General features: G+C 36.2%; 1 protein-coding gene and 1 long non-coding RNA gene across 2 annotated transcripts; both read right to left on the bottom strand.

Annotated features, from left to right (window-relative positions):
* Positions 1-833: 833 nt before the first annotated feature.
* On the bottom strand, positions 834-4692 carry LOC110445464. Its single transcript, XR_002462360.1, has 2 exons — positions 4628-4692; positions 834-4551 (listed from the first exon to the last, which is right to left on the bottom strand). It is a non-coding gene; the product is annotated as an uncharacterized LOC110445464 (long non-coding RNA).
* Positions 4693-4723: 31 nt separating this feature from the next.
* Positions 4724-27666, bottom strand: LOC110445465 (uncharacterized protein KIAA2013 homolog). The gene is made up of 14 exons (XM_021490116.1): positions 27509-27666; positions 22329-22426; positions 21189-21446; positions 20995-21053; positions 20701-20805; positions 19616-19689; positions 18804-18944; positions 17978-18086; positions 16173-16241; positions 14293-14492; positions 13430-13542; positions 12076-12340; positions 10878-11002; positions 4724-8076 (listed from the first exon to the last, which is right to left on the bottom strand). Exons 1-14 carry the CDS (start codon positions 27634-27636, stop codon positions 7889-7891), a joined length of 1932 nt encoding a protein of 643 aa, XP_021345791.1. The 5' UTR covers positions 27637-27666; the 3' UTR covers positions 4724-7888.

A 27666-nucleotide genomic window follows, 5' to 3' on the forward strand; every position in this document is an offset into this window, starting at 1 on the left:
TTGATTCTGCTATGAGAACGTCCCATTTGATTCTGCTATGAAAACGTCCCATTTGATTCTGCTATGAGAACATCACATTTGATTCTGTTAAGAGAACGTCACATTTGATTCTGCTATGAGAACGTCACATTTGATTCTGCTAAGAGAACGTCACATTTGATTCTGCTAAGAGAACATCACATTTGATTCTGCGAAGAGAACGTCATATTTGTTTCAGCCAGTAAAACGTAATATCTTATCTTATAGGAGGAAAACGTCACATTTGATTCTGCTATGATAATGTCACATTTGTTTCTGCCAGTAAAACGTTATAACTTATCTTATAGTAAGAAAATGTCACATTTGATTTTGCAAAGAAATCTTCACATTTAATCCTGTAAGCGTCACATATTCTGCAAGACCATCCCAATTGATTCTGCTGGGAAAAAGTAACATTTGATTCTGCTACAAGAAGGTCATATTTGATTCTGCTATGACAACGTCACATTTGATTTTGCTAGGAAAACGTCAATTTTGATTCTGTAAGGAAAACGTTGCATTCGATTCTGCTTCGAGAGAGTCAAAGATTCTGCTCTGAAAAATCATATTTGATTCTACTAACAGAACATCACCTTTTATTCTGCTTGGAGAGGGTCAAACTAAGAGAATAGTTCTGCGAGGAGAACATTAATCTGATTCTGCTAATACTTATAGAATGTCATACCTGGTCCTGCTGCTAGGAGAACCTCACACATAAACAAGGGAAAGTTTGCTACACACTATCCATTAACTTGATATACACGTTTAAACTTTCCAACTATGGAAGCTAAAAGGAAAGAAACACAAACACCAGATAAGAATTGTGTCAATTTATTGAATAAAATTAAATAAAAAAAAATAACTAACGGTTCAAAATCCGTTCACAAACATCTCACTCGTCAAACAATCAGTCTGCACTGGTCACACCAGGCGTTATATAAATCAGACACACCACATATTCATGTATATCACAGGTTCTCCTCAAAGGATCTGAACGATATTCATTCAAGAAATTCAATGTACTCTTGTGTTAGGAAACTAAATATCTAATTTTGATATTTTCCATTCATGAAGGATCCCTGTATTACTGGCAGAAAACGAAACTATGAACTGGAAACTGTTTTCAAAGGCATGACAATAGTTTTAACAAAGGCATGCAGCAGTTTTATGAAGAAAAAACAATTGCTGAAATTAATTTAAAAAAAACCCACCGTAAGTGTTTTGAGAGTAAAAATAAAATGAGGCCAAACAGATATTCGAACCCCAAACACCTAACCACAATATGGTTGCTCAACCAACTGAACAATCTAGTTCCCCGACCAAATTTCCAAAACAAAATTAACAACAGTGGAAATTCTCTAGTTTTTCGCCTACAGTGAGCCAGGAATCCTTCAAGTCCATTGGTTTGGTGTGTTTGTATTTTATGTCCTATTAACAGCTATGGTCATTTAAGGACATGCCAGGTTTTGTTGGTGAGTAAAGCTAAGCCAAAGTACCAGAGAAAAACCACCGACCTACAGCCAGTACCTGGCAACTGCCCCACGTGGAGGGCTAGTGATCTTAACCCTTTCACCACTGTAGACCATAATGGACTCATCCAGATCAATGCATGGAAGAGATTAATAAAGTTACACAGGGGTGAAAGGGTTAAAGGGTCAGATGCCTTAACCACTCGGCCCCTTATTAGTCTATTGTTGTCTCCCTAGACAATAAGTGTACCATTATCCGTCGAAGTCCACATCGTTAAAGTACCTGTGAATATACTTTAGCACTAGCATTCAAAAACAGCAATCATAATACACCTCCCGTATATAAAAATAAGGTTATATTACCACTGTTAATCACAACAATGATCCCACAACTGTACACAAACCAACCGGTTATCCCGTTAAGGCCGGCCCTATAAACGCACATACACCCAATCTCTTGAAGAAAAGCAATTCTCAAGTTCACCCTTCATTATTTTCCTTATGTTTTCATGTAACATATGTACCATTATTTAATACACAATTTTTCTTTCATTTTTTTTTTCATTTTTTTCCCCCCCCAATATATTTTTCTCTTCAAATCTGACCCCAATAATGTACCTGCGCACTATACTCGCAAATTTACGGTATATACATTAATATTATAGAAGCCTCTTTTTCAAAAGAGAGAATTAATATAAAACAGGTATGGAATGGTTTCGTACTGCAACATTCAAGCTTAAAAAGAAATACGTGGATCTCACTTTTGCCTCTGCCTTTTTCTTCAAGACAATGGGGGCATTATATCACAAATGTACAAATTATGACACACAAGTTTTATAACACATATCCCTTATAATCTAACATACACAGTCAGGTGAACAATCATATATACATACAGTGTTTCCATAATTTGTCAATTATATATAAATTACAAAGATAACTTAATAAATAACTTTTCATGTTCTAATATTGCTATTAAACATGCCAGATTTCACGGTGTGAGGCAAAATCTCACGGATTTTCACCTCTGATAAAGTCTCACAGCGTGGGACACAAATTTATAAGGGAAAGTCCTCAAAACCTCACAGTTTTAATGATCGATCTGTACACCATTTTCTTGTTGTTGTTTACTCAAAGTATTACGAGATTCAACAATGTTTTCAGCGATAAATCACGAGAGCTCTAGTAACTAGTTATGTACTTTATATTGAAGAAAACCTACAAAATTCTATATTCATTTCTATAAGGGTATCCATACTTTGGTAGTAAGTATCGCTTTGCCCTATTCCGACAAATACATAGACCACATTGACCTTTCGTGCTGACCTCTGATTATCATATTTATTAAAGGCTAGTAAATATTTATATATATATTAGATGATATACGTTTTCCCTACATACTAATTGTTTGGATGATAATCATGTGGAGGTCGGTAAGTGTAGTATTAACTCAGTCACCCCTGAAATTTCATAATGAACTATTCCATCGTTTGAATTGGAAAAGTTCAAATGTGTATTTAGGGGTGAATGAGTTAACTATAAAGTGTTACTATTTTTTAGAAACAGCGGTCAATATTCGTTTTTATGACGTCATTTCAATTGTAACCCTGAAAAAGTCCTTAGTGTGAAGCTTGTCAGGATGCTTAAGTTCATCTTGTCCGATGTTTCCTGTTCCTCTTGCGATAATAGGATTTGTTTATGGTTTTAATGGTCTAACAACACAATAAGGAGTCAGGGCCATTACATGGTAAATAAGTAATGTGGTTGGTGAACAAGGGAGGTAACTTCAGAAAAGCAAGCAGCAGCCTCTATGTAATGGTCCTATACTTAATCTGCTACCTAACACACTGACAGACATCCCACAATCACACTTGTCCTGAACACGTCAAAAAATGTCACCGTATTTGCTATATTTAGCACCAAGGACACATGAAAAATTGGATAAAGGGGCACTTATTAAGATAACACTGGAAAAACAGTCGTGTCAGATTGCGACACATAAAAATTGGCTGATAGGAGCACTTATTAAGATAACAAAACATATATTATCAAAATGCTGTAAAGGTAATTTAAGGTAATCCAAAATTATTCATGGTTTTATCTCTTTCAAACACTGGAAAACAGTCGTGTCAGATTGCGAGATTGTATGTAGCGACTGATATAATGTATGAAATTATATATTCTGTTAACCAGATAGGGCTACAATGGAAAGTGTTTGGGAAAAGGGGAGGCTTATACCTGTCAATAAGTGCTATAAAAAGGGGAGGCATGCTAAGAATGGGAGAGGGCGCTAATTACGGCGAATACGGTATGTTATTAACAACACATTTCTACACACACACTCTACAATTCATACATATAATAATTTATCATACATATTACATGATATATGGGATGAAGATTAATTGATATAATAATGGAACTGTTTAACGTTAAGCCTGCACCAAGTGTATATCGGCCATATTTTCATCACAGGACAATAGTGATCTACCTGTTAATGTTAATTTATTTTCAAGACCAGAAATGTTTCTATTTATCTATCTTAGAAACTTCCATCACTTAAAACAATGTCCTTTCAACATCTCACAAAATGATAATGAAAAGACCAGAAAAATGAACAATAAACTGTTTTTGGTGTTAGCTCTTTTTCTCTAATTTTTTCAACATAAGTGACTGCCTAAACATATGCTCCGTCATATTTTTATCACACAGACAAAAAAACAAACAAAGGGGAAGTTCAGGCTTATCCAATCGACATGTGCAACTTTGACCATGGACTTGGATCCCTTTTTGGAAGTCCAAACTAAATTTGATAATGCCAGCAATTCAAACTACTACCAGTCTAAAAGCACACTAAATGCGAAAAAACAAAATAGACCAAGTGACCATCCTCTATACTTCTGTGGTTATGCTCACTTTCGCTTTGTGCCCCCCTGGAATATGTCATAGCCAAATTGAAGGCACGCGGCTAACTATTTGATTGGTCTCATGTACGTTAAAAACATCCTGGCCAATTAATTGCAGACTTGATAACTGTCCTTTGAAGATTACAGAGGAGCAACAACTGATTTCAAAGCCAGTAAATTTTACCGNATTGCAGACTTGATAACTGTCCTTTGAAGATTACAGAGGAGCAACACCTGACTTCAAAGCCAGTAAATTTTACCGTTACACGACTGCGAGATTCTTTTGATGTACATCAAAGGATCAAACCAGTCTCCTTGTCTCATCCACAAGGTGACGCCCACTGAGCCTTCGATTTTGCTATGACATATTCCATGGATGCAGAAAGCGAAAGTGAGCGTAACCCGGGGGGTATCGAGGCTGCCAAGTGACCGACTTCTATATTCACTTTTTCAGCAGCACCAGGATCATATATCACTCTTATAACTACAATTTCTGTACCAGTAACATTTTCTTAAGGTGCACGTAAATTGTAATGTATGCATAGTTTGAGTTACTTAGAAGTCAACCTACTTGGTTCACACACTTTACTTGTGGTGCTGAAATTTCTTTCCACTACATCGACAAACTATTTTTCAAGCTAAATGCAACAAGCAAAAATCTGTATATGATCCTGGCAAGAAAAAAAATCCCACAGTAATCTCATGTCCCCTAACAGTATGAAATAAATATGAAGCAGTATAGGTAAATAATGTTATCAACCCCAATATGTAGTTCTTTTTAAATAATTACATATCTATTTACATAATATAATGCCATATGACTAGCTAAACAGTCCTTTCATTTATCCCTCATAAATAGTTCCACATGTTTGAATACAAGTTTATATCCTCATACCGGTAACATACTGCAAAAAAAACCAACACATTTTGTGGTACCTAAATTTTTTTTCGGATTCGTAGGATCTATTTTTTGCAAATTTTAGGTCCAGTGAACAAGAACCGTAATGTAAGAAAAAGGATGGATAAATTCATTTGCTTTTAATTTTGCAGGATGTAATTATTGCGGAAATGTTGTTAATACAGTAACGATGAATATATAAACCCTACAAAAAGTCCAACTTTTACAGTATACTTTATACTAGGAAATTTTGTCACAGATATTGTAAAAATGGAAAATTTATCCTGACCGTTATCATGAACATAAATCTGATTAGAAAATAAGATATCAAGTTTGATGATTAAAATATATTGGAAGGGAGAAATAACACTGGTTAAATATTGATTTTTTTGAAAGGGTGAATGTATATCTTGCTTTGTAAGTTAGTTATAAATAAATAATGTGCAAGTTACACACAAAAGACAGTACAATTGTATTGATAGAAATATGCCTATTTTCTTTGAAAAGGATATTAAATTTAAATACTGGTAAGAGATCCCTACTCAATAACATACATCTACAACTGGATTACTTCCCTTGTTTTGTAAAAGCATATATTACCGTAATTATTCTGTCAAATCATATTCAAATTTTCTGTGCCATAAATCACTTACATTTATATAAATAAACCATTATTTTACAATCAATTTTAAGAACCAACATGACAACTGAATGATAATTACTACAACAGATTCATTTTCACAACTTTTACACCTAAATGATCCAGGAGTCGGGTTTTTTAGTTAAAGGGAGATAATCTGAATGTTACACATTGCCCTCATGGATTTCTTATATAATAAGTAAAACATGTGTCAAATACCCTCTACAGACAACATCTAAATATTACAATCCAACACATCACAGCACATTTACAGTAAATCATATCAGGCGTAGTTATGTAATATGCATACACGAGTTTCTTGACATCATTTAACATTAAAGATATGACATAATCGGGAACTGTCGGCACTTTCCATGAACAGGGAAATATTTTTCTTGTTTACAGAAAGCGCCGATTGTTCCCATTTGAGATATGACACAGCAGAATGAGTCCTCACATTGGTTTTAACTGTTATAGCCACAGAAATACATTTTTCCTCTCCAGAAAAAAATCCTTGCATATCAACAGGTAACACAATATAACATCTGCAATTATTACCTATATCACAGGTTTCTGGCCTAACCAAGGACCCGTTCCTTTATGCCAACTAATTTTTTTTTTTTTTTTAATGTGAAGTTTTAGGGGTAAATCCTTACAGACCTGCAAATACTAATGCAGGACTTGAACAACAGCAAATCACTAGGTCCTTCCCTATTTCTGTAATGATACCCGATCCCTGATTGATTGATTGTAAGAGGTTTTATGTCACCAACGAGGTTAGACCATTTGACCATGGGCATCTAAAGACACACAATATAATAACAGTAACAAGGTCAAGAAACAGATAAACGTCCCAAAAATTGTAATGGGGGCAGCAGAAAGTTCTAGGGCCTGTTCGTTTATGTGGAACAAACGGTTTGTCTGTTTTTAAATGTAATATTTCGAGTATTAATACTAGCAGACTAACAAAATGGAGTAGGAGGAAGCTGTAACAATGTAGTGTGTGGTCAAATTCAACTCTCAGTTTTTCTTTCTTTTCAAAGTCATTTATCCCTGTATTTCTTTGGGGTCTGCATTGATTTATGAAGGATTTCAGCTAAATAGTAACTTCCAGGGGAGAACTATGACTTATCACAAGTTGTGTAGACAGTCACTGCTTGAATAGCATTCATCTAATATTAATATCAGATCTAGAATAAATGCTGTGTATCTCTGATAAGTCAAAATTGGAAGATATTTTGTAACGGATGACAAGTTAATACTGTAGTACAGTCGAACCTGCTCAAGTGAACACCTGTCTAAAGCGACCATTTTGGATTGCTCTAGACTGTTTTTACTATACTTCTTATAAAAGCTAACTGTTAAAAGCGACCACCTATCTAAAGTGACCAGGGTTCTGACCGCCAAAAATATGTTAATCGACCACTTTTACAAAATTCTATATAACTCTCAAATCTTAACATTAGTTCTTTAAAAAAAAAGAAAAATATTCAATAACTAATTTTAAATCATAATATTATCAACGAGGATTAACAAAATTTCAGCCAATTCTTATGAGATTTTCAATGTTAATTAGTTACCAAAAGAAGACTTACTGACTTGTCTTTCAATGTAATTCTGGGGCACAAATTGGACACATGACTACACGTGACATATATGTGTCCGGAGAAATCCACTCAACGACAAATGGCAGATGACTTAAAAAAAGGCTGATTTTTTCATTAGATACGGTAAGTGTACAAAGAGATATGTCATTCTGGCTCACTGTCTTTCATATAACAAAACAATTACTTCATAATGTACTTGTTTCATGACAAAGATGATCACATTTTGCTAAATATAAGTATGTCCCCCAAATGATTTGTATGGTATGATAAACACACATATATATATATACATGTGTATATGATTAATGTTACATTTTGAAGTGCCCCGTGTCTAGTGGGGCCTACTTGTGCTATACACTATAGCGCCCTCTGGTGAAGCGGTCCTGGCCGGCACAGTATTCGTTGTATATTAGTTTACACAGGAACAAATGGAACACAACGACGAGGAATGCAATGGACGCCCAGAATATGGTGGGCAGACCTCCAAAGTGATGGCCGTGCTTGTGGAGAGCGATCACATGGTGTTCATGGGCTGGTGCTGCAAAACACAAACACATAACTGTAGCCTTCGACCCTTTAATTAATATTAGTAAATTAACTCATTCACCCCTGAAGTTTCATAATGAACTATTCCAACCTTCGATTTGGAAGAGTGCAAATGTGTCTTCAGGGGTGAATGAGTTAACAACACAAAACTTTAGCCAGAAGGCAAAGAATTTCAAATTCTAATTGTAACAGGTTTTTTTTACAGTAGTAACAACATAATACATTGTATATATCCACATGCCAAATTTGACTGCAATCGGTCAATGTCTAAATTTTGACCAATCAGAGGCCATGCCATGGTGGCTATCTTGGATTTGCAGTGGCAAAAAACAAAGAAAAAAAAGTGTCTTGCCCACCAATGCATGCCTACCAATATTTAAGCCAAAGTTCATTTTAATATGACTTGCAGTTTTTGAAAAAAACATGCAGACAAGTTTGTGGTGGGGTAAGAGGAAGAACAGGGTAAAACAATAAGTCCACAAACTTGGTTTTTGGGACTTAAATATCCATAAATTAGCATAAGCAATGTATCGCAGTATATTCAATTGTACAAAAAGTTAGATCTACAACCATCTGAAACAGGATGACATTGCCATTCCTTCCATATTCCTTCTTGTGTATATATATATACCTTTCTAAAACTGCAATCGGCAACATACTTATTTTTTTACACTTGAAATTTTAAGTCAATACATTAAAGCAAATATTCTGAACTTTTATCAACTTCCACGACAATATGAATCTTGTTTTATACCAGCAAAAGACACTTTAAGGTGAAATTAAGTAGTTTATGCACTGTATAGGCTACTTCTGTATCATAATATTATCTTTTAGTGTTAAAACAAGGTTAAATATCAACTTTATAGATAATGTTACGACTCCTTTAATGAATGATATTCAAATCTTTATGTCCTATGTCATTTTAAGTACAACAACAAAAGTAAACAAGACAATATAATGTGAGCAATCTAATACACATTCACCAAACTCTGGACAAACTTCAGGATCAACAAGCCCATTCGGATTAATATGTCTTGCCTGTGGCCCGCTTTGACCATCGATGCACATGTCAAGTTTGGTTCGTCTAGCAGTTAATAGTTTCAGAGAAACTAACTTAAACGCAAAAACTTAATGTTGATGGAGATGCTGACAAAGCCACAATGGACCAGGAAAGATAGGCCGCATCCAGCATTTGATGCATGGGTAAAGATGTACTACCTAAGATGCATCTATGGTCCAAGTTTGGTTGGTCTAGCACTAACTTTTTCACTGAAACTAAGTTAAACAGAAAACCTGAATGTTGACGTTGCTGCCGTCACCGGAAAAGCAACACCTTAGTCTCGCTTCCACTACTTTGTGCTAGCGAGACAAAAATGAATGCAGGGCAATATCTGAAGAAGCCCAAGGCAGCAGAAAGGCTAACGGTCAGTCTTGTGAACTTGTTGTTTTATTTGATATTTTCCTTCTCAAGAACTTTTTTCTTTGTTATCTACTGTATATATTATTATACTAAACCGTATTATGTTCTCATGGTCTGATATATATGAAAGCGCTAATGCTTTACAGATCTTCATGTTTCTGATTTTTAACTTTTCACATATATATATATATATTAATTGGATAACAGACCCAATTTGAGTTCATGTACTTGACACATACAAAATTCAGCAACGTTAGAAAACAGAGTACATAGGTGAGTCATGAATATATACAGGCTGTTTTTTTTATGGCCGAATATGGGCCAATTCCTCTCTCCAATTTTGGCATTATTTTCCCCCTTTTCACCTTTATTTGCCCCGATTTCATTTTAAAATGTCCCAACATGTTACTTACATGGATATCTGTCTAGGTTCCATCTTGTTTTTATTTTCAATCAGTTTCCTGACTGTCATAGCTAAGTGATTTATTTCATTTCCCTGTATTTATGTTAATTGTCACTGCTGATATTTTACGACACTGTTTACAGCTAGCCCTGTTTTGGTATACAATATCATAACAGTCACACAAACACTTTATTCGAATGCAGATAAGGTGGTCTATTCGAAGCGTCTACAATGAACAACAAGAAACAACAAGAGTACCGCGGGGCGGAACAATATATGCCCGTCGAATGCCATATAGTGTTATGTACTTTCTTACATTGAAATAAGATCTGCATCATTCTAAGAGTGGTTAGCTGACATGCGATAAAAAATGTAGGAGAAAATCTCCGGCCAAAAAAGCGAATACTGAAATGACTAAAGGGCAATAACTTTTGCAAAAATGGTTGAATCAAAATTCTTTTAAAACAGACACAACTTCATATCATGATTATAATGTATACCAAGTTTCAAAGAGATCCATTGAAAAATGTAGGAGGAGATTGCCGGACAAAAATCAAATACTGAAATAAACAAAGGGCAATAACATTTTTTGAAAAATTGCCGAATCATAATTCTTTTAAGGGAGACACATCTTTATATCATGATTACAATGTATACCAAGTGTCAAAGAGATCAGTCGTGAAATGTAAGAGGAGATTGCCGGACAAACAAATTTACGCCGGATGGACAACGCCATAGCATAATACTTCCGTCAAATTTGACAGGCGTATACAAATAAGAGATGTCATCCCTTCTTGTAAAAAGGGTACTAACTTTCTATTCTTGCCTTAAACCCCGATGAGATATGTCCCTGACAAAGTGACACACTGGCTGACGTATTTCAAACTTCTAGTTTCCTTCAGCCGTGGTGTACTAATAAACAATAAATTTACCATATCGATATAAACTGAGGGTACAATGGAGTACTTACCTTCCACAATGTTTTCAACGTGAATGGCGTGTTTGAGCTCCTCCATGTGAATTTTGTCGGCCGTGATGTACAAGATGGATGTCAGTGGCTTCGTCTGCTTCACAGGGAACTGCTTCAGTTCCTTACTGAAAAGTTACCAGTCAACGTTTGTTGGTGAATTGATAGCATTAAATACCTACAGAAGTGTCTGAGTGTCAAATATTGTAAAAGTGTTTCATTTTATTTCAATGATAAAACTTAAGTATTTGTACCGAATTTGTTCTATTTTCACAGAATATATAAAATATGTTCAGTGGAGTTTGTTCTATATTCATTNTTAAATACCTACAGAAGTATCAGTGTTGGTGAATTGATAGCATTAATACCTACAGAAGTATCAGNAATATATAAAATATGTTCAGTGGAGTTTGTTCTATATTCATTATTATCATATATTATAAATTGATCAATTGAATTTTTTGTTCCCCCCCCCCCATTATATTTAATTTTACACTAAACAAGTACTGTAAAATCATAAATTTTCGTGGGGCATTAAATTTCGTTTATTTCGTGGATAACAAAAATCCACGAAATTAAATCCCTACGAAAACATTAATTTGGTATAATATAGTTAGGGGGAAATCAGAAATCAGCGAAATATAATGTCCATGAAACAGGCTAGTATATGAAAACTACGAAATTTCAACCCCACGACAATAAATGATTCTACAGTACTCTTATTCTCATTAATAAATTTGTAATTTTCATTTTTTTTTGAAAACTGTGACAAATTGAGATTTAATTTTAACACAATCTTCATCTCAGGTGTTTTTATCCTCCATCTCAAAAGAGCAAAACATTATCAAGTACTTGGCTTTGTGAATTGCTTTGCATAAGGGAAATTGATACAGAACAAAAATGACTTAATACACAGCATGAGTCTCCACCAATTACTTCAAACTTAATGTACTGAATCAACAAACCTTCCCTTAGTTTAAATATTTGTTATTTGATATGATCAAAAAAAAAAAATGGCACACTTTTCCAATCGGTAAGTGTCCCTAAACGGGCCTAAAAAGTACCCTGATAAACCCTGTGATCTTTTCCATACGACACCTGTGCATGGTTAATTCACCTGATACCATTAAAACAAGAAGTGGTACACGTAACATGGACACTTTAATGTTCTATTTATAGTAATGATGACCTTGACCTTTACCTGAGGGCAGCAGGGGCATCAATGCAGCCAGCGTCGCAGGCGTAGTACGGCCGGTCATTACGATCTAGGGCCACAAAGATATTAGCCCTGTTGTCCTCTCCTACTATCACAGATACATTTACGTGGGTGTTATTTCCGTAGTTGATTCTGTGGAAAAACAGATCCCGATGAAGGTCCTTAGGCTCCATTGCAAATTCAAGGTGATCGTTGGCAAACCTGAATGCTCCCAGACTCAGTACCATAGCTTGTATGACACCCTCGGCACCTGGAATAATAACAGGCATGTATTTATATTAAAATTTTCTGAACAATTTGTATTTTGTTTTCAAATCATTAAAGTACTAAAATTATAGAAATGATGAAAAAAAGTCAGTTTTTAAACCAAGCCATTTGGATTGATATGTCACGCTAGTGCCCTGCTTTGACCATCAATGCACATACGGTACACACAATTTGTTTTCGAATCATTAATCCTGAAATTAGAGAAATGATGAAAAAAAGTCAGTTTTTAAACCAAGCCATTCGGATTGATATGTCTCACTAGTACCCTGCTTTGACCATCAATGCACATACATACAATTTGTTTTCAAATCATTAATCCTGAAATTATAGAAATGATGACAAAAAGTCAGTTTTTAAAACAAGCCATTCGGATTGATATGTCTCGCTAGTACCCTGCTTTGACCATCAATGCACATACATACAATTTGTTTTCAAATCATTAATCCCGAAATTATAGAAATGATGAAAAAAAGAAAGTTTTAAAAACAAGCCATTCGGATTGATATGTCTCGCTAGTACCCTGCTTTGACCATCAATGCACAAACATACAATTTGTTTTCAAATCATTTATCCTGAAATTAGAGAAATGATAAAAAAAAAATCAGTTTTTAAAACAAGCCATTCGGATTGATATGTCTTTCCTGTGCCCTGCTTTGACCATCAATGCACATACGGTACACACAATTTGTTTTCGAATCATTTATCCTGAAATTAGAGAAATGATGGAAAAAAGTCAGTTTTTAAAACAAGCCATTCGGATTGATATGTCTCGCCTGTGACCCGCTTTGACCATCACTGCACATACACATACATGTCAAGTTTGTTTGGTCTAGCACTTAGCACTTTAGTGAAACTAACTTTTAAAAATGCAAAAACTTAATGTTGATGCAGATACTGACAAAGTCAATGGACCATGATCTGTAGGCAGCATCCAGCATATGATACATGGGTTGAGATGTTCTACTGAACAGACATGTTTTTCTCTGAATTTTAAGCTGTTTGAATATTACACTCCCAATGAAAACACAAAATAGTGAACGCTGCACAAATTTAAATCTGTATACAATATTACCTGCTTTCACCATGACAGAGCAGCCTTGTTTCTCCAAGGTGATCATCCACGTGGTGGTTACCCTGGCGATGTCATCCTCATCCGACATGTCCACCCACAGGGTGTTAGCATGGCTGTAGGGGAGATAATTCAAAATGGTTAAAATGGCATGTACAGTACACAAGTTTTCCATAAAGTACTTCTGCACACATACAGCATTGAATGGCCTCCATTTGTGGCCACATAGCTAGCACAGTAGCTAGTGAGCCAGTCAACTTTGATGAAATGTAGTTTTGTCCTTAACCCTTTCAACCCTATGTAACTTTAGTAGACTCTGCAGCCATGCATTGATCTGGACGAGTGCATTATGGTCTACAGTGGTGAAAGGGTTAAGCAAGAGATTTGACCTTTTAAGGCTGTACCCACATATTCCCCTGATTGTGTTGAGTATGCATATCTTTCATCCCTAATGAGAAGTTTTCTTGATATAAGAAATAGGGCATTGCACAAATGTATGATAATAATAACACATACCGTATCCTTATTCAATGCAACTGGTGCCTTACGGTACCTTTTTAACGGCACCTTTTCCTTTTTGGGCACTTATTGAGAAGATATAAGCACCCCTTTTCCTGAACAGCCTCCATACTGGCCCTCTGTACTTACATAGAGTATAGTATACTTCAGTCTCATGATGTTACAAAACTCTTCCTCAGAAAAAGAGTGAACGGTTTTGGAATTCTGCCAAGGAATATGCCCCGACTGGTATGTCAATTTCACAGCATTTTAATGCCACAATTGATGTTTTCCTCATATAAAGCAAATTTTTCAATAATTACAGCAAATACAGTACGACTGTATTGTTGAGGGAGTGAAATACTCACAGTGTTGAATGTCCTCCGTAACACCTGTCAGGGTAGTGGAGAGTGCGGTAGATCTCGGTACGCTCTTTCAGTGTCGAGGTGACGCTGTGGAGGGGTGCTGGGATGTTACTCATCACGTAATACATCGTGGAGTTGATCTTGTCCCCGTTTAAGGCCCCGCTGGCCTTAGAGTAACTGATCCCAAACCCACTCTGCCATAGCTGTAACACAAATCACCATGTACAACAGTAGGAAACCTATCACCATGTACAACAGTAGGAAACCTATCACAATGTGCAACAGTAGGAAACATATCACAATGTACAACAGTAGGAAACATATCCCCATGTACAAACGTAGGAAACCTATCACCACGTAAAACAGTAGGAAACCTATCACCATATGCAACAGTAGGAAACCTATCGCCATGTACAACAGTAAGAAACCCATCACCATGCACAACAGTAGGAAACCTATCAACATGTGCAACAGTAGGAAACCTATCACAATGTGCAACAGTAGGAAACCTATCACCACGTACAACAGTAAGAAACCCATCACCATGCACAACAGTAGGAAACCTATCACCATATGCAACAGTAGGAAACCTATCACAATGTGCAACAGTAGGAAACATCTCACCATGTACAACAGTAGTAAACCTATCACCACGTACAACAGTAAGAAACCCATCACCATGCACAACAGTAGGAAACCTATCACCATATGCAACAGTAGGAAACCTATCACAATGTGCAACAGTAGGAAACATCTCACCATGTACAACAGTAAGAAACCTATCACCACGTACAACAGTAAGAAACCCATCACCATGCACAACAGTAGGAAACCTATCACCACGTACAACAGTAGGAAACCTATCCCTACTGTCACCATTTTATCAACAATATACTTTCGGCTCCGACACGCAAAAAACTTTCCACATGCAACAGTTTCCAAGTTCATTCCAAACGATTGCATGCAATGGTGTCTGCACAAAGGGTATGTAAAACAGGAGGAATCAATTAGCTCATTCACCCCTGCAATTTCATAATGAACTATTCCAACCTTTGAATTGGAAGAGTTCAAATGTGTCTTTAGGGGTGAACAAGTTTAATATGAATTTCGTTTATATAAGAAACTGAGATGGGAGTTCACATAGACATACTCCCACCCCACTATTCTATGCACACAAGGATTTTACTTGAAAAGCGGCCAAGTATGACCTTGACCCTTGAATGATGACCACAGACCACCAAATCTGAAGTAAATGCTACCATATACTTTGGTGTAAATATAACTTAGATCTGTTTTGAGTGGTTCATGGCATATTTTGTACACAAGCTTCATAGGTGACCATTAACCCCTTAACCTTGACCAATGACTTCCAAACTCTCACCAGATGTAATCATTCTATGGTGTAAAAAGAAACTAAACAGGTTCATGAAATACCTTGTGCACAAACTTTTTATGATGGATAGAGGAATTTCATTCATGACTAAGAAGTGACTATATCCCTCTACCTTTACTAAGTGGGAGGTATATTTTAGTATAGCGCAACTAAACGGTCGTGTAACTATATATTATAGTTACCGTATTTATCCTGCAATAAGCCCAGGCGGCCAACACATAATCTCTGACTGAAAGTATTGGATGGGTTTATAACAGGGCAATGAGGAAGCATTTGTTGGCATTTCTACGGAATTGTAATAGATATGGGTGGGCTTATTATCAGACATGGACTTATTGGCAGATATATACAGTAAGTATTGGACAGAACTGATCCACTCACGGACATATTGCATTGATTTGAGTTACCTAAAGGGTTCAACTGTGTTGTTCACCGACACATTTATTGACACGAATTCACGAACACTTACCTAAAAAAAAAGTTCACTAACCTTGTTCCAGACATGGATGTGTTCATCCCTTAGGACTTTGGTGTCTATCTTCAACACTTCCAACATATCCTGAAGCAACAAAGTAAATATAAATATTTCTGAAAAGGATTTGCTATATCTCATCTGATGCTTATCTGATACAACTCCAACAACCCAGGTGGGGTATAAGTTGGTCTGGGGTGGATGTTGTGGTATCTGTGCTGTAGCATTCAAGTGAGGTGGCACAATAAATGATGCCGTTGGAAGCATGGTCCCACTACAAACAGAACAATTTACATCTCCAACACACACACAGGCATACACACATAGGGAGATATTAGCCAGGTGGCATAGGACGAGTAGTTAGCGCCTGATAAGGCAGCTCCTGCGAATTCCTCAAAATTGTATTGATTCATGTATTTGCTAATTGTATAAATTGTATATCTATGTACTGTAAAGCGCTAAAGAGTGGCTTATGTTAGGTAAATAGGATGCTATATCAAATGTTGATATTATTATTATTAATATTATTATCTATGAGGGCATTTTTAGTACAGAGCTTAATATTACACATATCAATCTCCACTGTGAAGAGTGAAGTTTCCTGTTGTATGGTACTTTTTTTTTTTGCTTCAAAGTAAAATATTATAGCACATCATCAGGTGACAAGATATCTATTCTCATTCTTCATTCAAGTATAATCTGCAGGATTTGACAGCAATGTCCTGGAATTGGCTTAACCCTTTCATTCCTACGTTACTTGAATAGACTCTACCATGCATTGATCTGGATGTGCCCATTCTGGTCTACAGAAGTGAAAGGGTTAAGCCCTAATGTATAACATGAAATGTTCTGGGTACTTTCCTTTGTGATTTGAAGCTATTTGGTACAAAAGTTTCCTATGTGTAGGTACTCCATCTAAGCAAACAGTAGTCAAGTATATCAATTTATCAAAACTGTCATATACATGTATATAGTTTGATAACAAACAATGGTATATCTAGTCTAAGCTTGTACATATTCAGAAACTAATCTGTAGTCATTATCTTATTAACACTGTGTTTCACAGATGGATTGACCTTTTTCTATATGTAAATTTTTTCAAGAATATAGCTAACAATCTAGTCAGTACTATTGCTGGAAACAAAGGTTTGATTTGTTTGTGTTTTACATCCTATAAACAGCTATGGTCATTTAAGGACATGCCAGGTTTTGGTGGAGGAGGAAAACCGCATGCCCGGGAAAAAAACCACCGACCTGCGGCCAGTAGCCTGGAAGCTGAGACCCAGTGGTGGAGGGCTAGTGATCATAGACGGTCAGATGCCTCAACTACTTGGCCACGGCTGCCCCTTGAAATAAAGGTTGCTTGTATCTAGTCTTAATAAGATAATGACAGCCGAGTAGTTTCTGAATATGTGCATCTATGACCAAGTATTAAACAAAGCGCAGCTGAATCGAGTCATTTCGGTACAAACATGTATATAACAACTAAGTGTACATACGCCTAGCTGAATCGACATCGATTTGTGGACAACTCGTACACATTTTACACCTTTGTGTGCATACGCTTCACTGGTCATTTGTCTGATGAAAGTGATAGAGTACCTACCGTACTAGTCATCGAAACGTCACATAGAAACACTTATTGGTTGTGTTACAAGAATCTTTTCCTAATCCATACTTACCAACCTGAAGAAAGTGTTAAGAAACAGATATACCATTGTTTGTTTATAGCAAAATATGTGACAATTTTGATGAATTTAAATATGTATACATTAAACTTTTGAATATTCAAGTTTTATTTTAAAACCAACAGCCCTAGCTACCTTGTCCACTTTTTCCTGTAGGTCCTTGAAGAAAGCGCTTGGATCCCTCGTACTCTTCGGCATTGGGGCTGTATAGTGCACCACAGTCACAATGTGTAACAGTTTGGTCCTGCAGGTACAACACATACGCTCAATGTTAAAAATGTCATGTTTTCACAAGATAAAATTACCAAAGCAATACTTACACAAATGAATGACTAATGGTCTTTCTCATTTATGTAATTTAAACAATCGACAAAACAAGAATACGAACAATCATTACAAAAAATCTGGCAGCACATCAATTAATATGTATATTTATTAACAAATTCTTAACAGCGTATTCTGCCGAGGTATGTATTACATACATCCTGAGACATACATGAATTTGAAAGAAAACATTTGGTCAGAGTACACCTATTTCCATTGTTCCTGCCAGTCAGGCATTTGAGAAAAATTTCCAGAATTTGCACATTAGAACATGACCGAACCAATTCGCCTTTTTTTTTTAATTCACACACTGCTCTAGATGCTCTGAACACCCCCCAAAAAACTAAAATCAAGTAAGTCCAAGCAGAGACAAAGAGCAATGGCTTTTTGTTGACTCTTAACATTAAAAAGCTTCAGAAATTAAATAACATTTTCATTGAAATTTGGAGGGTAAAAAAGACATGAACCTTCGAACCAAAGTGTCAAAGGTCAATTTTGGGGAGTCAAAAACATACTTTCATGGGTCAACTGAAAGCCCAAGACAGTTAATTTATCTACTATGAATTTGAACTGTTTGCTTGAATCAGCTCTCAAGAAGTTTCAAGAATGTTTAATTGATGAAAAATTTGAAACATACTTTCCTGCCTTGATTTTGATGAACTTTTCTGGTAGTTTAACTGTTGCCACGGTGACATATGAGACGTAGCCAGCCTCCTGGCTGCTGACCTCTCCAGAGGTCAAACTGTACTGGACATCTTCCCCTATGCTGTTCTTAGCACTGAAGGACAAAACAGATCATTACCAATATAATTTCATTAATTTAAAATACATAAATTCAAAAATGACAAAACAAATGTGTTAGAAAGTGTTTAATTGTGTCCTTGTCACTTTTTCTAATTAAAAATGTCTAATCACCAAAACATAATTCAAGTAAAATTATTTACTTTTCATGTAGGGATCAGTATCACAGGTATTCCATTATGTTTGTAAGTGTTTAGTAATGAAAACAAATCTTTAATGATCATATTTTCTCCCATCCTCGATACTCCAGGGGTTACGCTCACTTACGCTCTCTGCACCCCTAGAATATGTCATAGCAGAATTGAAACACACAAAGATAACTATTTGATTGGACTCCGGTAAAAATACCTGACCAATCGCCAGGCTGATAGGTCCTGTCCTTTGAAGATTAGAGAGGAGCGACATCCTACTCCAAAGCCAGTCCATGTTTACCGATACACGGCGACAGATTCTTTTGATGTTGTTTACATCAAAGAGCAACCTAGTCTTCTTGTCCCATCCACAAGTCACTCACACTGAACCCTCAATTTTTTCATGACACATTCCAGGGATGCAGAGAGCGTAAGTGAGCGTAACCCCTGGAGTAGCAAGATTTTTTCTCCAGTCCTATAATGTACCAGGGAAAATATGGACAGAACTATTAATTACCTTTTCAGAGTAGAAGTTGAACCCTTCCATCCTGAATCTCCGACCTGGTCCAAGTCTACAACCACCTGGTTTTTCTAAAAAAATTTTTTTTTAAACTTTAAACACTGCTGATCATATTTGAATACAAATTTTAACATTTTGTTTAGCAGGCTTTCAATATAAATGCATTACCTCAGCTAAATAAAGTAATGATCAAGATTATTGGATTAAAGATTTATTAGTTTGAATCCCAAGCTTCAGGCCTCTGTACAGCAGCCGATACATAAATATGTAATACATCCGCAAACACTTGAGACAAAAGTGTTTGTGAAGTCAACTTTATAATGTTATAATAAAAGAAATTGTTTGAATAGTTATGCAGGGCTAGACAATAAGGGTAGCCCGATAGTCTGAGACTAGTGAAATCTCCAGCTGGACTAGTGCAGGGCTAGACAATAAGGGTAGCCCGATAGTCTGAGACTAGTGAAATCTCCAGCTGGACTAGTGCAGGGCTAGACAATAAGGGTAGCCCGATAGTCTGAGACTAGTGAAATCTCCAGCTGGACTAGTGCAGGGCTAGACAATAAGGGTAGCCCGATAGTCTGAGACTAGTGAAATCTCCAGCTGGACTAGTGCAGGGCTAGACAATAAGGGTAGCCTGATAGTCTGTGACTAGTGAAATCACCAGCTGAACTAGTGCAGGGCTAGACAATAAGGGTGGCCTGATAGTCTGAGACTAGTGATATCTCCAGCTGGACTTATGGACCTAAAAACTACTTGCCTGATTAACCAGTAAAAATTTGATATAACTTACCATGTCAAATAATATTAGGTTTTTGGAATTTGCACATGGACTAGTATCACTGCAAACTACTAGCCCGGCTGATTAATGGTCTTTAAAATTAATTTCTAGACGTTCTTATGTATGTAATGTCTAGTGAGATGATCTTTATCTACACAGTCTAAAATTATTTGTACATGTGTGTTAGAGAGTTTTAGTGAACACTTACACTTGGGTTAGAGAGTTTTAGTGAATACCTACACTTGGGTTAGAAAGTTTTAGTCAATACCTACACTTGGGTTTGAGAGTTTAAGTAAATACCTACACTTGGGTTGGAAATTTTGATATCCTGCACAAGTACTGATGGCCTTGACCTGTGGGCATACAACTGTGTTCCAATAGAGACGCAGGAACCTGTCCATCCTGAATCCTGAGGACGAAAAAAATAAAAATTATATTCATTATATTGTGACTTAGGGAGCCTACTATGCTTGTTGTAAGACAGGATATTCAAAAATCTTCAACTTAATACTGAAAGTAAAACTGGGCCATTTGTAAATAGTGAAGCATCATTAATGCAACATGCCAACTTTAAAGTTCAGAAAAAGAATACACTTACAACATGGATTGTCTGTATCCGATAGGCTATTCCAGACTTGATGTGTAACGCTGTCACTTCTGAAAAAAGTTTGAATCAAATAGAATAAAAGCTTTTAATTTTTTTCCTAACCGTTTCCGAAAATTACATGAATACAATTAATTTTTATGATAATATTTTTCGGACAAACACGATTGTTACAAACTTTTAAATACCTTTCACAGATGAATGTGTATTTTCCATAAAGGCAGACACAACGGGGTAGAACTTGACTGGGAGGGAAAGCGCCCTGTTGAGGCGCACAAACAACCCGTTGGCGCTGCCCAGGGCAGCGGCCACGTGGCCATTGCCCACGTAGGCTGGATATTGACGGTCTGCTCCAGACCCTCCGGGGCTGTTCACAAAGGCATCAAAACTCTGAGTAGCTTTACGGAAATATCGGACCTTATCCTCTACGCAACTGTCCAGAACATCTACAAAAGGACATAATGATATACTCATTTTTATAATTTGATAATTTGGTATGTATAATAGATATATCTATAAAAAAGATCTCAAACAAGTTTCAATTACAAATTTGTGTTATCATGCATGTGTAACAGGAGAGGGAAGATGCACGGCAAGACCGGGGTTCCTCCGAACTCTAGACGGATGCTCTACCATTTGAGCTATCTGGTCGCCGACGATCGACCCAGTCCAGTTCCGCTACATTCCTCCTTCCTTCAACTAGGTCTTCGACCCTGAAGACACACGAGGCCCTATACCACCTTCTGCGGGTATATTTCGTTGGTCGCCAAATGTAACAGGAGAGGGAAGATGCATGGCCAGACCGGGGTTCGAACCTGGGACCCTCCTAACTCTAGACGGATGCTCTACCATTTGAGCTATCTGGTCGCCGACAACGACCCAGTCCAGTTCCGCTACACATATGTACACCCTGTATACATGTTCTTGTGACATGTTGAAAGTTACAGCTCAGTTAACATAATAATATAAGTATATATATGATAAATAAAATTAGGAGCTCTATAGAATTATTTACAGCAATGTTGTAAGCACAAACATATATATATATATAAATCTGTATATTTTGAAAGACTTTTGAAATAGAAAATGACTCAATTTTCAGGACACAATGCTTATTTACATGACCAATACATTACATTTAACTTCTATGCATACTTTTAGGCTCACACCAGGTCAAATAATATAAAGAAAACATAAATAATTGGAAAATTCTCTACTTAATATAGAGACATTTATAAATCCATATAATAATATTAATTTTAAAATAATATTAATCCATATAATAACAATATTAATTTTATGTAAAAATTGTTGTTGTTTTTATTTACCAAGGTTTATTTGCGTTGTTTGGGTAGTGAACAAATATGGTCCAAGGAAATACAGCAGCAACAGCAGCAGCAAAATGACCATGATAAGTTTTCTGGACCTAAAGTGGATAATAAGCAGTTGTTCAAGTGGGAAATTGAAACCTGAAATACTGAAGACAGTATGCATGGTTAAAGCAGAACAGCAATTTGTGAACAAACGGGTGGTTTTGGATCGATAAATATATCAAAATATCCTATTAATCTATATATATGTCCTATATATAGCTAGCTGGGTTTTTTTTTCAGCATCCCAAAACTTATAGCAACATCATATCAAATATTGGAGAATCTGGTATTATCAAATATATATTGTGGTAAGTGATGCAATATTGTAACAGCTTGAAATATAATTTCTGCCTTGCATCTATTTAGCAGGCAATATTTCTTGATAAAATTTTGTGATTATTTTTCAAGAAAGAGTCCATATATACATATCTCAACTTGTATATATATGCTACCTTCAATCATCTACATATATATATATTGTCTGGTTATATTATAAAATAAAATAAAAACATTGTGAGCATTATCTTAGCTTCAAGAAAAAATATAACAACCTTTCCCTATAATGCACTCTAGATCTGGCCATGCACACACAAGACATCTCATCTCTTTAAATGTCTAAATTTAAGTCTTGTGTCTGGTCGTTTATGTAGACAAATGGAACCCATTCGTCCATTTTAAATGCATTATAATGATTCTTTCAAGGATAAAAGCCTGGAACAGAAGCAACTATTAATGCAGGCCTTGAAGAAATTTGCAAAGGTTTGCAAGAATGTGACAATGGATCTTTTGGCCCGCCCATATGTCAGGTTGGGCACAACGGCGCACATGGGTAATGATCCTGCATTCGGGTAACAGTTACCCATTTGGGTATTAAACCATTTTATTACTAAAATGGGGGAATAAAGTGAAATAAAAACACACAAAGTTCTTTTAGACACTTTGAGCATAAAAGGGCGTCATTCTGTCATCTAAATCAAATAATTAACACACTGAAGTACATTTGTGCACAAACATTTATCAATTCTGACGTCTTAACTTTTTGTGAAAAGGACAAATTAAACCATATCACTGACTTTGTTCTCCATTGACTTCAGTGTGAAGTCAATGGGGCTATCCTGTGCAATTGTGACAGGTGAGCATAAATTTTTTATGTGTGCTATTTATAGCTACTCTACGAACAACACACTATAAGCAATGGAGGTGATACAATTTGTCATTTTTACACTTTTTTGTACACAATTGTACCTCATTGTATTTTTTATTTGATTATGTTGAAAGAATGATGCCCTTTTTTGTTCATAATGTGTAAAAGAACTTTGTGTTTTTATTTCACTTTATTACCCATTTCAGTAATAAAACAAGAGGCCCAATGGGCCTGCATCGCTCACCTGTCATTAATCTAACACTTGTAATCTTAAGATTTCATAAGAACCTATTAAAAGATTTAAACATATGACGCCTCTGACCTTGATTGTCGAACAAGGACATTAAGTTGAAAGTTGATCAAGGTCATTCATTTGAACTAACATGGTAGTCCTTCATCCCAGTATGCTACAGGCCCAATTTCAGTACCCTGGGCCTTTTTGTTATTGAGAAGAAGTTGTTTGAAGATTTTAAGACATCTGACCCCAGTGACCTTGAAAGTGGGTCAATGTCATTCATTTAAACAAACTTGGTAGCCCTTCATCCCAGCATGCTACAGGCCCAATATCATCTCCCTGGGCATTTTGGTTATTGAGAAGAAGATGTTTAAAGTTTTTGACATGTTTGACCCCTGTGACCTTGAAAATAGTTGAAGGTCATTAATTTTAACAAACTTTTTAGCCCTTCATCCAAGTTTGCTTCTGGCCAAATATGGACACCCTAGGCCTTTCGGTTATTAAGAAGAAGTCGTTTAAAGTAAAATATTGACGCCGGACGGACGACGGACGGAATCCGGACGGACGACGGACGCCGCGCCACGGCATAAGCTCACTTGGCAGGAAGTGCCAGGTGAGCTAAAAATATAAGCATCTGCAAAAATGTTCGTTTTGTGCCATTTTCATTTTAATCTCACTCCAGTTTCATGTCAGATCTTGGATGCTTTAGTATTTTTTCATGTTTAGGCTTGTGTGCAGCTGAAAACGAAAGAGGTAAATTCCCGGAAAGTGAGCTTATTATTACTGAAATGGGTAACTGCAGTTACTGTACCCGAATGCAGGATTATTACCCATATGTGGTCTGATAAATGGCAGATGTCATTCAACACCTTAAAATGTAAATCAATGCATCTGGGGCATAGTAACCAGGAAAATAAATATTTAATGACAATCAACGGAAGCTCAACCAATATAGCACAAGTCAAGAAAGAAAAGGATTTAGGAGTCACATTCGACAAAGACTTGAAGTTCAGCAAGCACATATCAGGATGTGTGTCAAAAGGTAACCAAATGATCAGCGTTGTCAGACGAACTTTTGAACAACTTAATAAAGAAACGTTCCTAACAGTCTACAAGGCATTGATCATGATCAGGCCACATGTAGAATATGCAAGTTCTGTTTGGAATCCAATCTACAAAAAGGATATCATAGCCATCGAAAACGTACAGCATCAAGCAACAAAATTAGTTAAAGCCATAAGAAACGAGACATACCTGTGGGAAAGACTACTAAATCTAGGAATCCCAACGCTCCAATATAGAAGGAAATGGATATGGTACAGACGTACACAATTCTACAGGAAATTGATAAAGTAGAGAAATCCGAGTTTTTCCGAACTAGAGGATAACACCAAAACTAGAGGACACCCGTGGAAGCTAAAGAAAGTAAGGAGCAGGATAACCTGTAGAAAAAAAATGTTTCTCCAACAGAATTGTGAACGATTGGAACAATTAACCTACCAAGCTTGGTAGTGACTGCAGGAAGCCTGAACATTTTAAAATCAAGACTGAATGATCACTGGAGAAATCTGCCTATTAAATTCACACCTGATTGTTATTTAGCTCCAGAAACACAAATAACCCAAAGGTACGCACACGTTATAATTTAGTGATATTGTATCGCTAATTTTAACAAATGCAACAATAGAAGTTATTGGGGGTCTTAACTCAAATTTTTTAACTTATGATAAGCTGCATTAAGGAAGGTATGAGTATTCCATAAATCACTAATTGGAGTTGTGGATTAGAGAACAGGTTTAGCTACCCATAGAGAAGTATGAGACGAGTATGACCGAATCGCATTCAAATAGAACTTCAGAGACTTCTGGAATTCCAGAATGTGTTGCTTACCATAAAGTGTACATATATAGTGTCTAGAAACGGACAATGGAAGAGTATAGCAGTCTAACATTGGAGAAAATGAATTTTAAGGTCACGTGATAATCAACAGTTAATGTTGCTGGTAGCGGGTTAGTGAATCTGTTTCGCTACCTCTACACGTCTGCAACTATATATCACGAATTTTAATTGTACAGAGTATTGATTTTTAAATCAACACACTAAAAGCGTTAGTATGCACTTTTAACTATAAAAACTTGTCATCAACAAATATGAGCATACCATAAAGTATCAATGACAACAAGATATAGGACAGTCTCACAAGTCGAAGACTTACAACGACTGGCAGAACAGTGCGAATGCGCCGTTGTTCCAAACCTGTATGTCATAAACTAGCAATATCTTCTTCTTCTTCTTCAGGGTCCATACCACGTTAGTGTATTCTCAGACTCGATACAACCTTTGGATCGCGATAAACGAAAGAGTTTTATTCAGGGTTGCCAACTCTCACAGCGTGAGACAAAAACTCACGCTAAAGACAAAAACTCACGCTAAAACGTCCTCACTCACGCTGAAACATGTTTTACGCCATGTGAGCAATAAATCTCAGGCATTTGAAAAGAGCCTCCCTCCATCCCACGCAAAGCCATAAATCGGCAATTTATAGCTTGGACCGTACAAAGGGAAACAACTCCTATTGCCATGTTGTGCTTTGGAAGTGAGCTGACGCGAGGTGTCGCTTTACATCCGGTGGAAACGAATGTAAATAATATCGTAAGGCAAGTTGTTTTCACTCGTAACCTTAATAACCTATCACGCTAAAAATAAAGTTCTACTCATAATGTTGTCGTGTATTAGGAAATATTGTTGTCGGGGCGTGTCTTCACAAATATTAAGAGAAAACGATTCTTGAAACACGAACAGACGAATGACTGATGAAAAGTTCGAAGTTATTTTTGCAGTATAAGTGGCGAATATGATTTAACGTTAACGCACCAAAGACTTGTAGAACTAAACACTTTTCAATCTCTTGTGCTTTGGCATGTTGGATAGACGTAGTACGTAGGTATACATAATCATGCAACAAATAAATTGAATCAAATATTGCAGACATGGTACAAGTAAATGATCAGGGTCAGTTTGTTGCTTTGGATAATGTAGGAGCCAGAAATAATTGGAAAACAGTTTTCACTGTCAAATTACATTTTCTTTTATCTGTCATGTTAATGAACTTTTCATATTACTACTATGGTAAATTTCTGGCTTTTGATATGAACTGTTATTTTTTTTGACAGGTCATGGAACATCCCATGCCATAGTAGCAATATTGACAGTAAAACAAAAAAGTGACTGGTACCTGCTCTAGCCAAGAAAGAAATTGTTACAAAAAGGCCTTTGTTTATAATGTGTTGCATTTCTGATGTCAAGTTGTTTGTGTGATAAATAAAAATCTAATATATATCTGCAAAAAATGTTTTGTTTTTATTTCCTGCAAATATCTTGAAGTAAAATGAGCAACAATGCAGATGTTACTGTAGTCGGTAAAAGCCAGGATTAATTTTATACATAGGTAAATGTTATCTCAACACCTGAAAAAGACGTTACGCCGCGACGCCGTCAAAAGTCTCACACTTCAGAAAACCCAGTGGAGGGAGATCTCCCACACTGGACTCCTAAGAGGTTGGCAACCCTGTTGATTGACAAAAAATAAATGCAGTCTTAAGTGACATGACTTTTCGAAGCAATTTAAAAGAATAAAATAACTTTATTCACGTGTATACACATGACACGATTCACAATCGGCAGGGCTGAAATTGTATACATTATAGGCCTACAGGCTATATGAATCGAAATATCGCATCGGTGTTAGTGTGTTACCTGCTTAAAGAATTAATTCTACTGAAAGAATTCTGTATAGTTCCCTTCCACCACATCTGGCGAGTTCTAAAAATTATCGGTAATTTGCAACAAAACAGGCGTCTGGCAAAAATCAGACCATTATTCATACTCCACAGCTCGAATGCCACATCTAACCC

Source organism: Mizuhopecten yessoensis, unplaced genomic scaffold, assembly GCF_002113885.1.
Source record: "Mizuhopecten yessoensis strain PY_sf001 unplaced genomic scaffold, ASM211388v2 scaffold2307, whole genome shotgun sequence".
Lineage (NCBI taxonomy): Eukaryota > Metazoa > Mollusca > Bivalvia > Pectinida > Pectinidae > Mizuhopecten > Mizuhopecten yessoensis.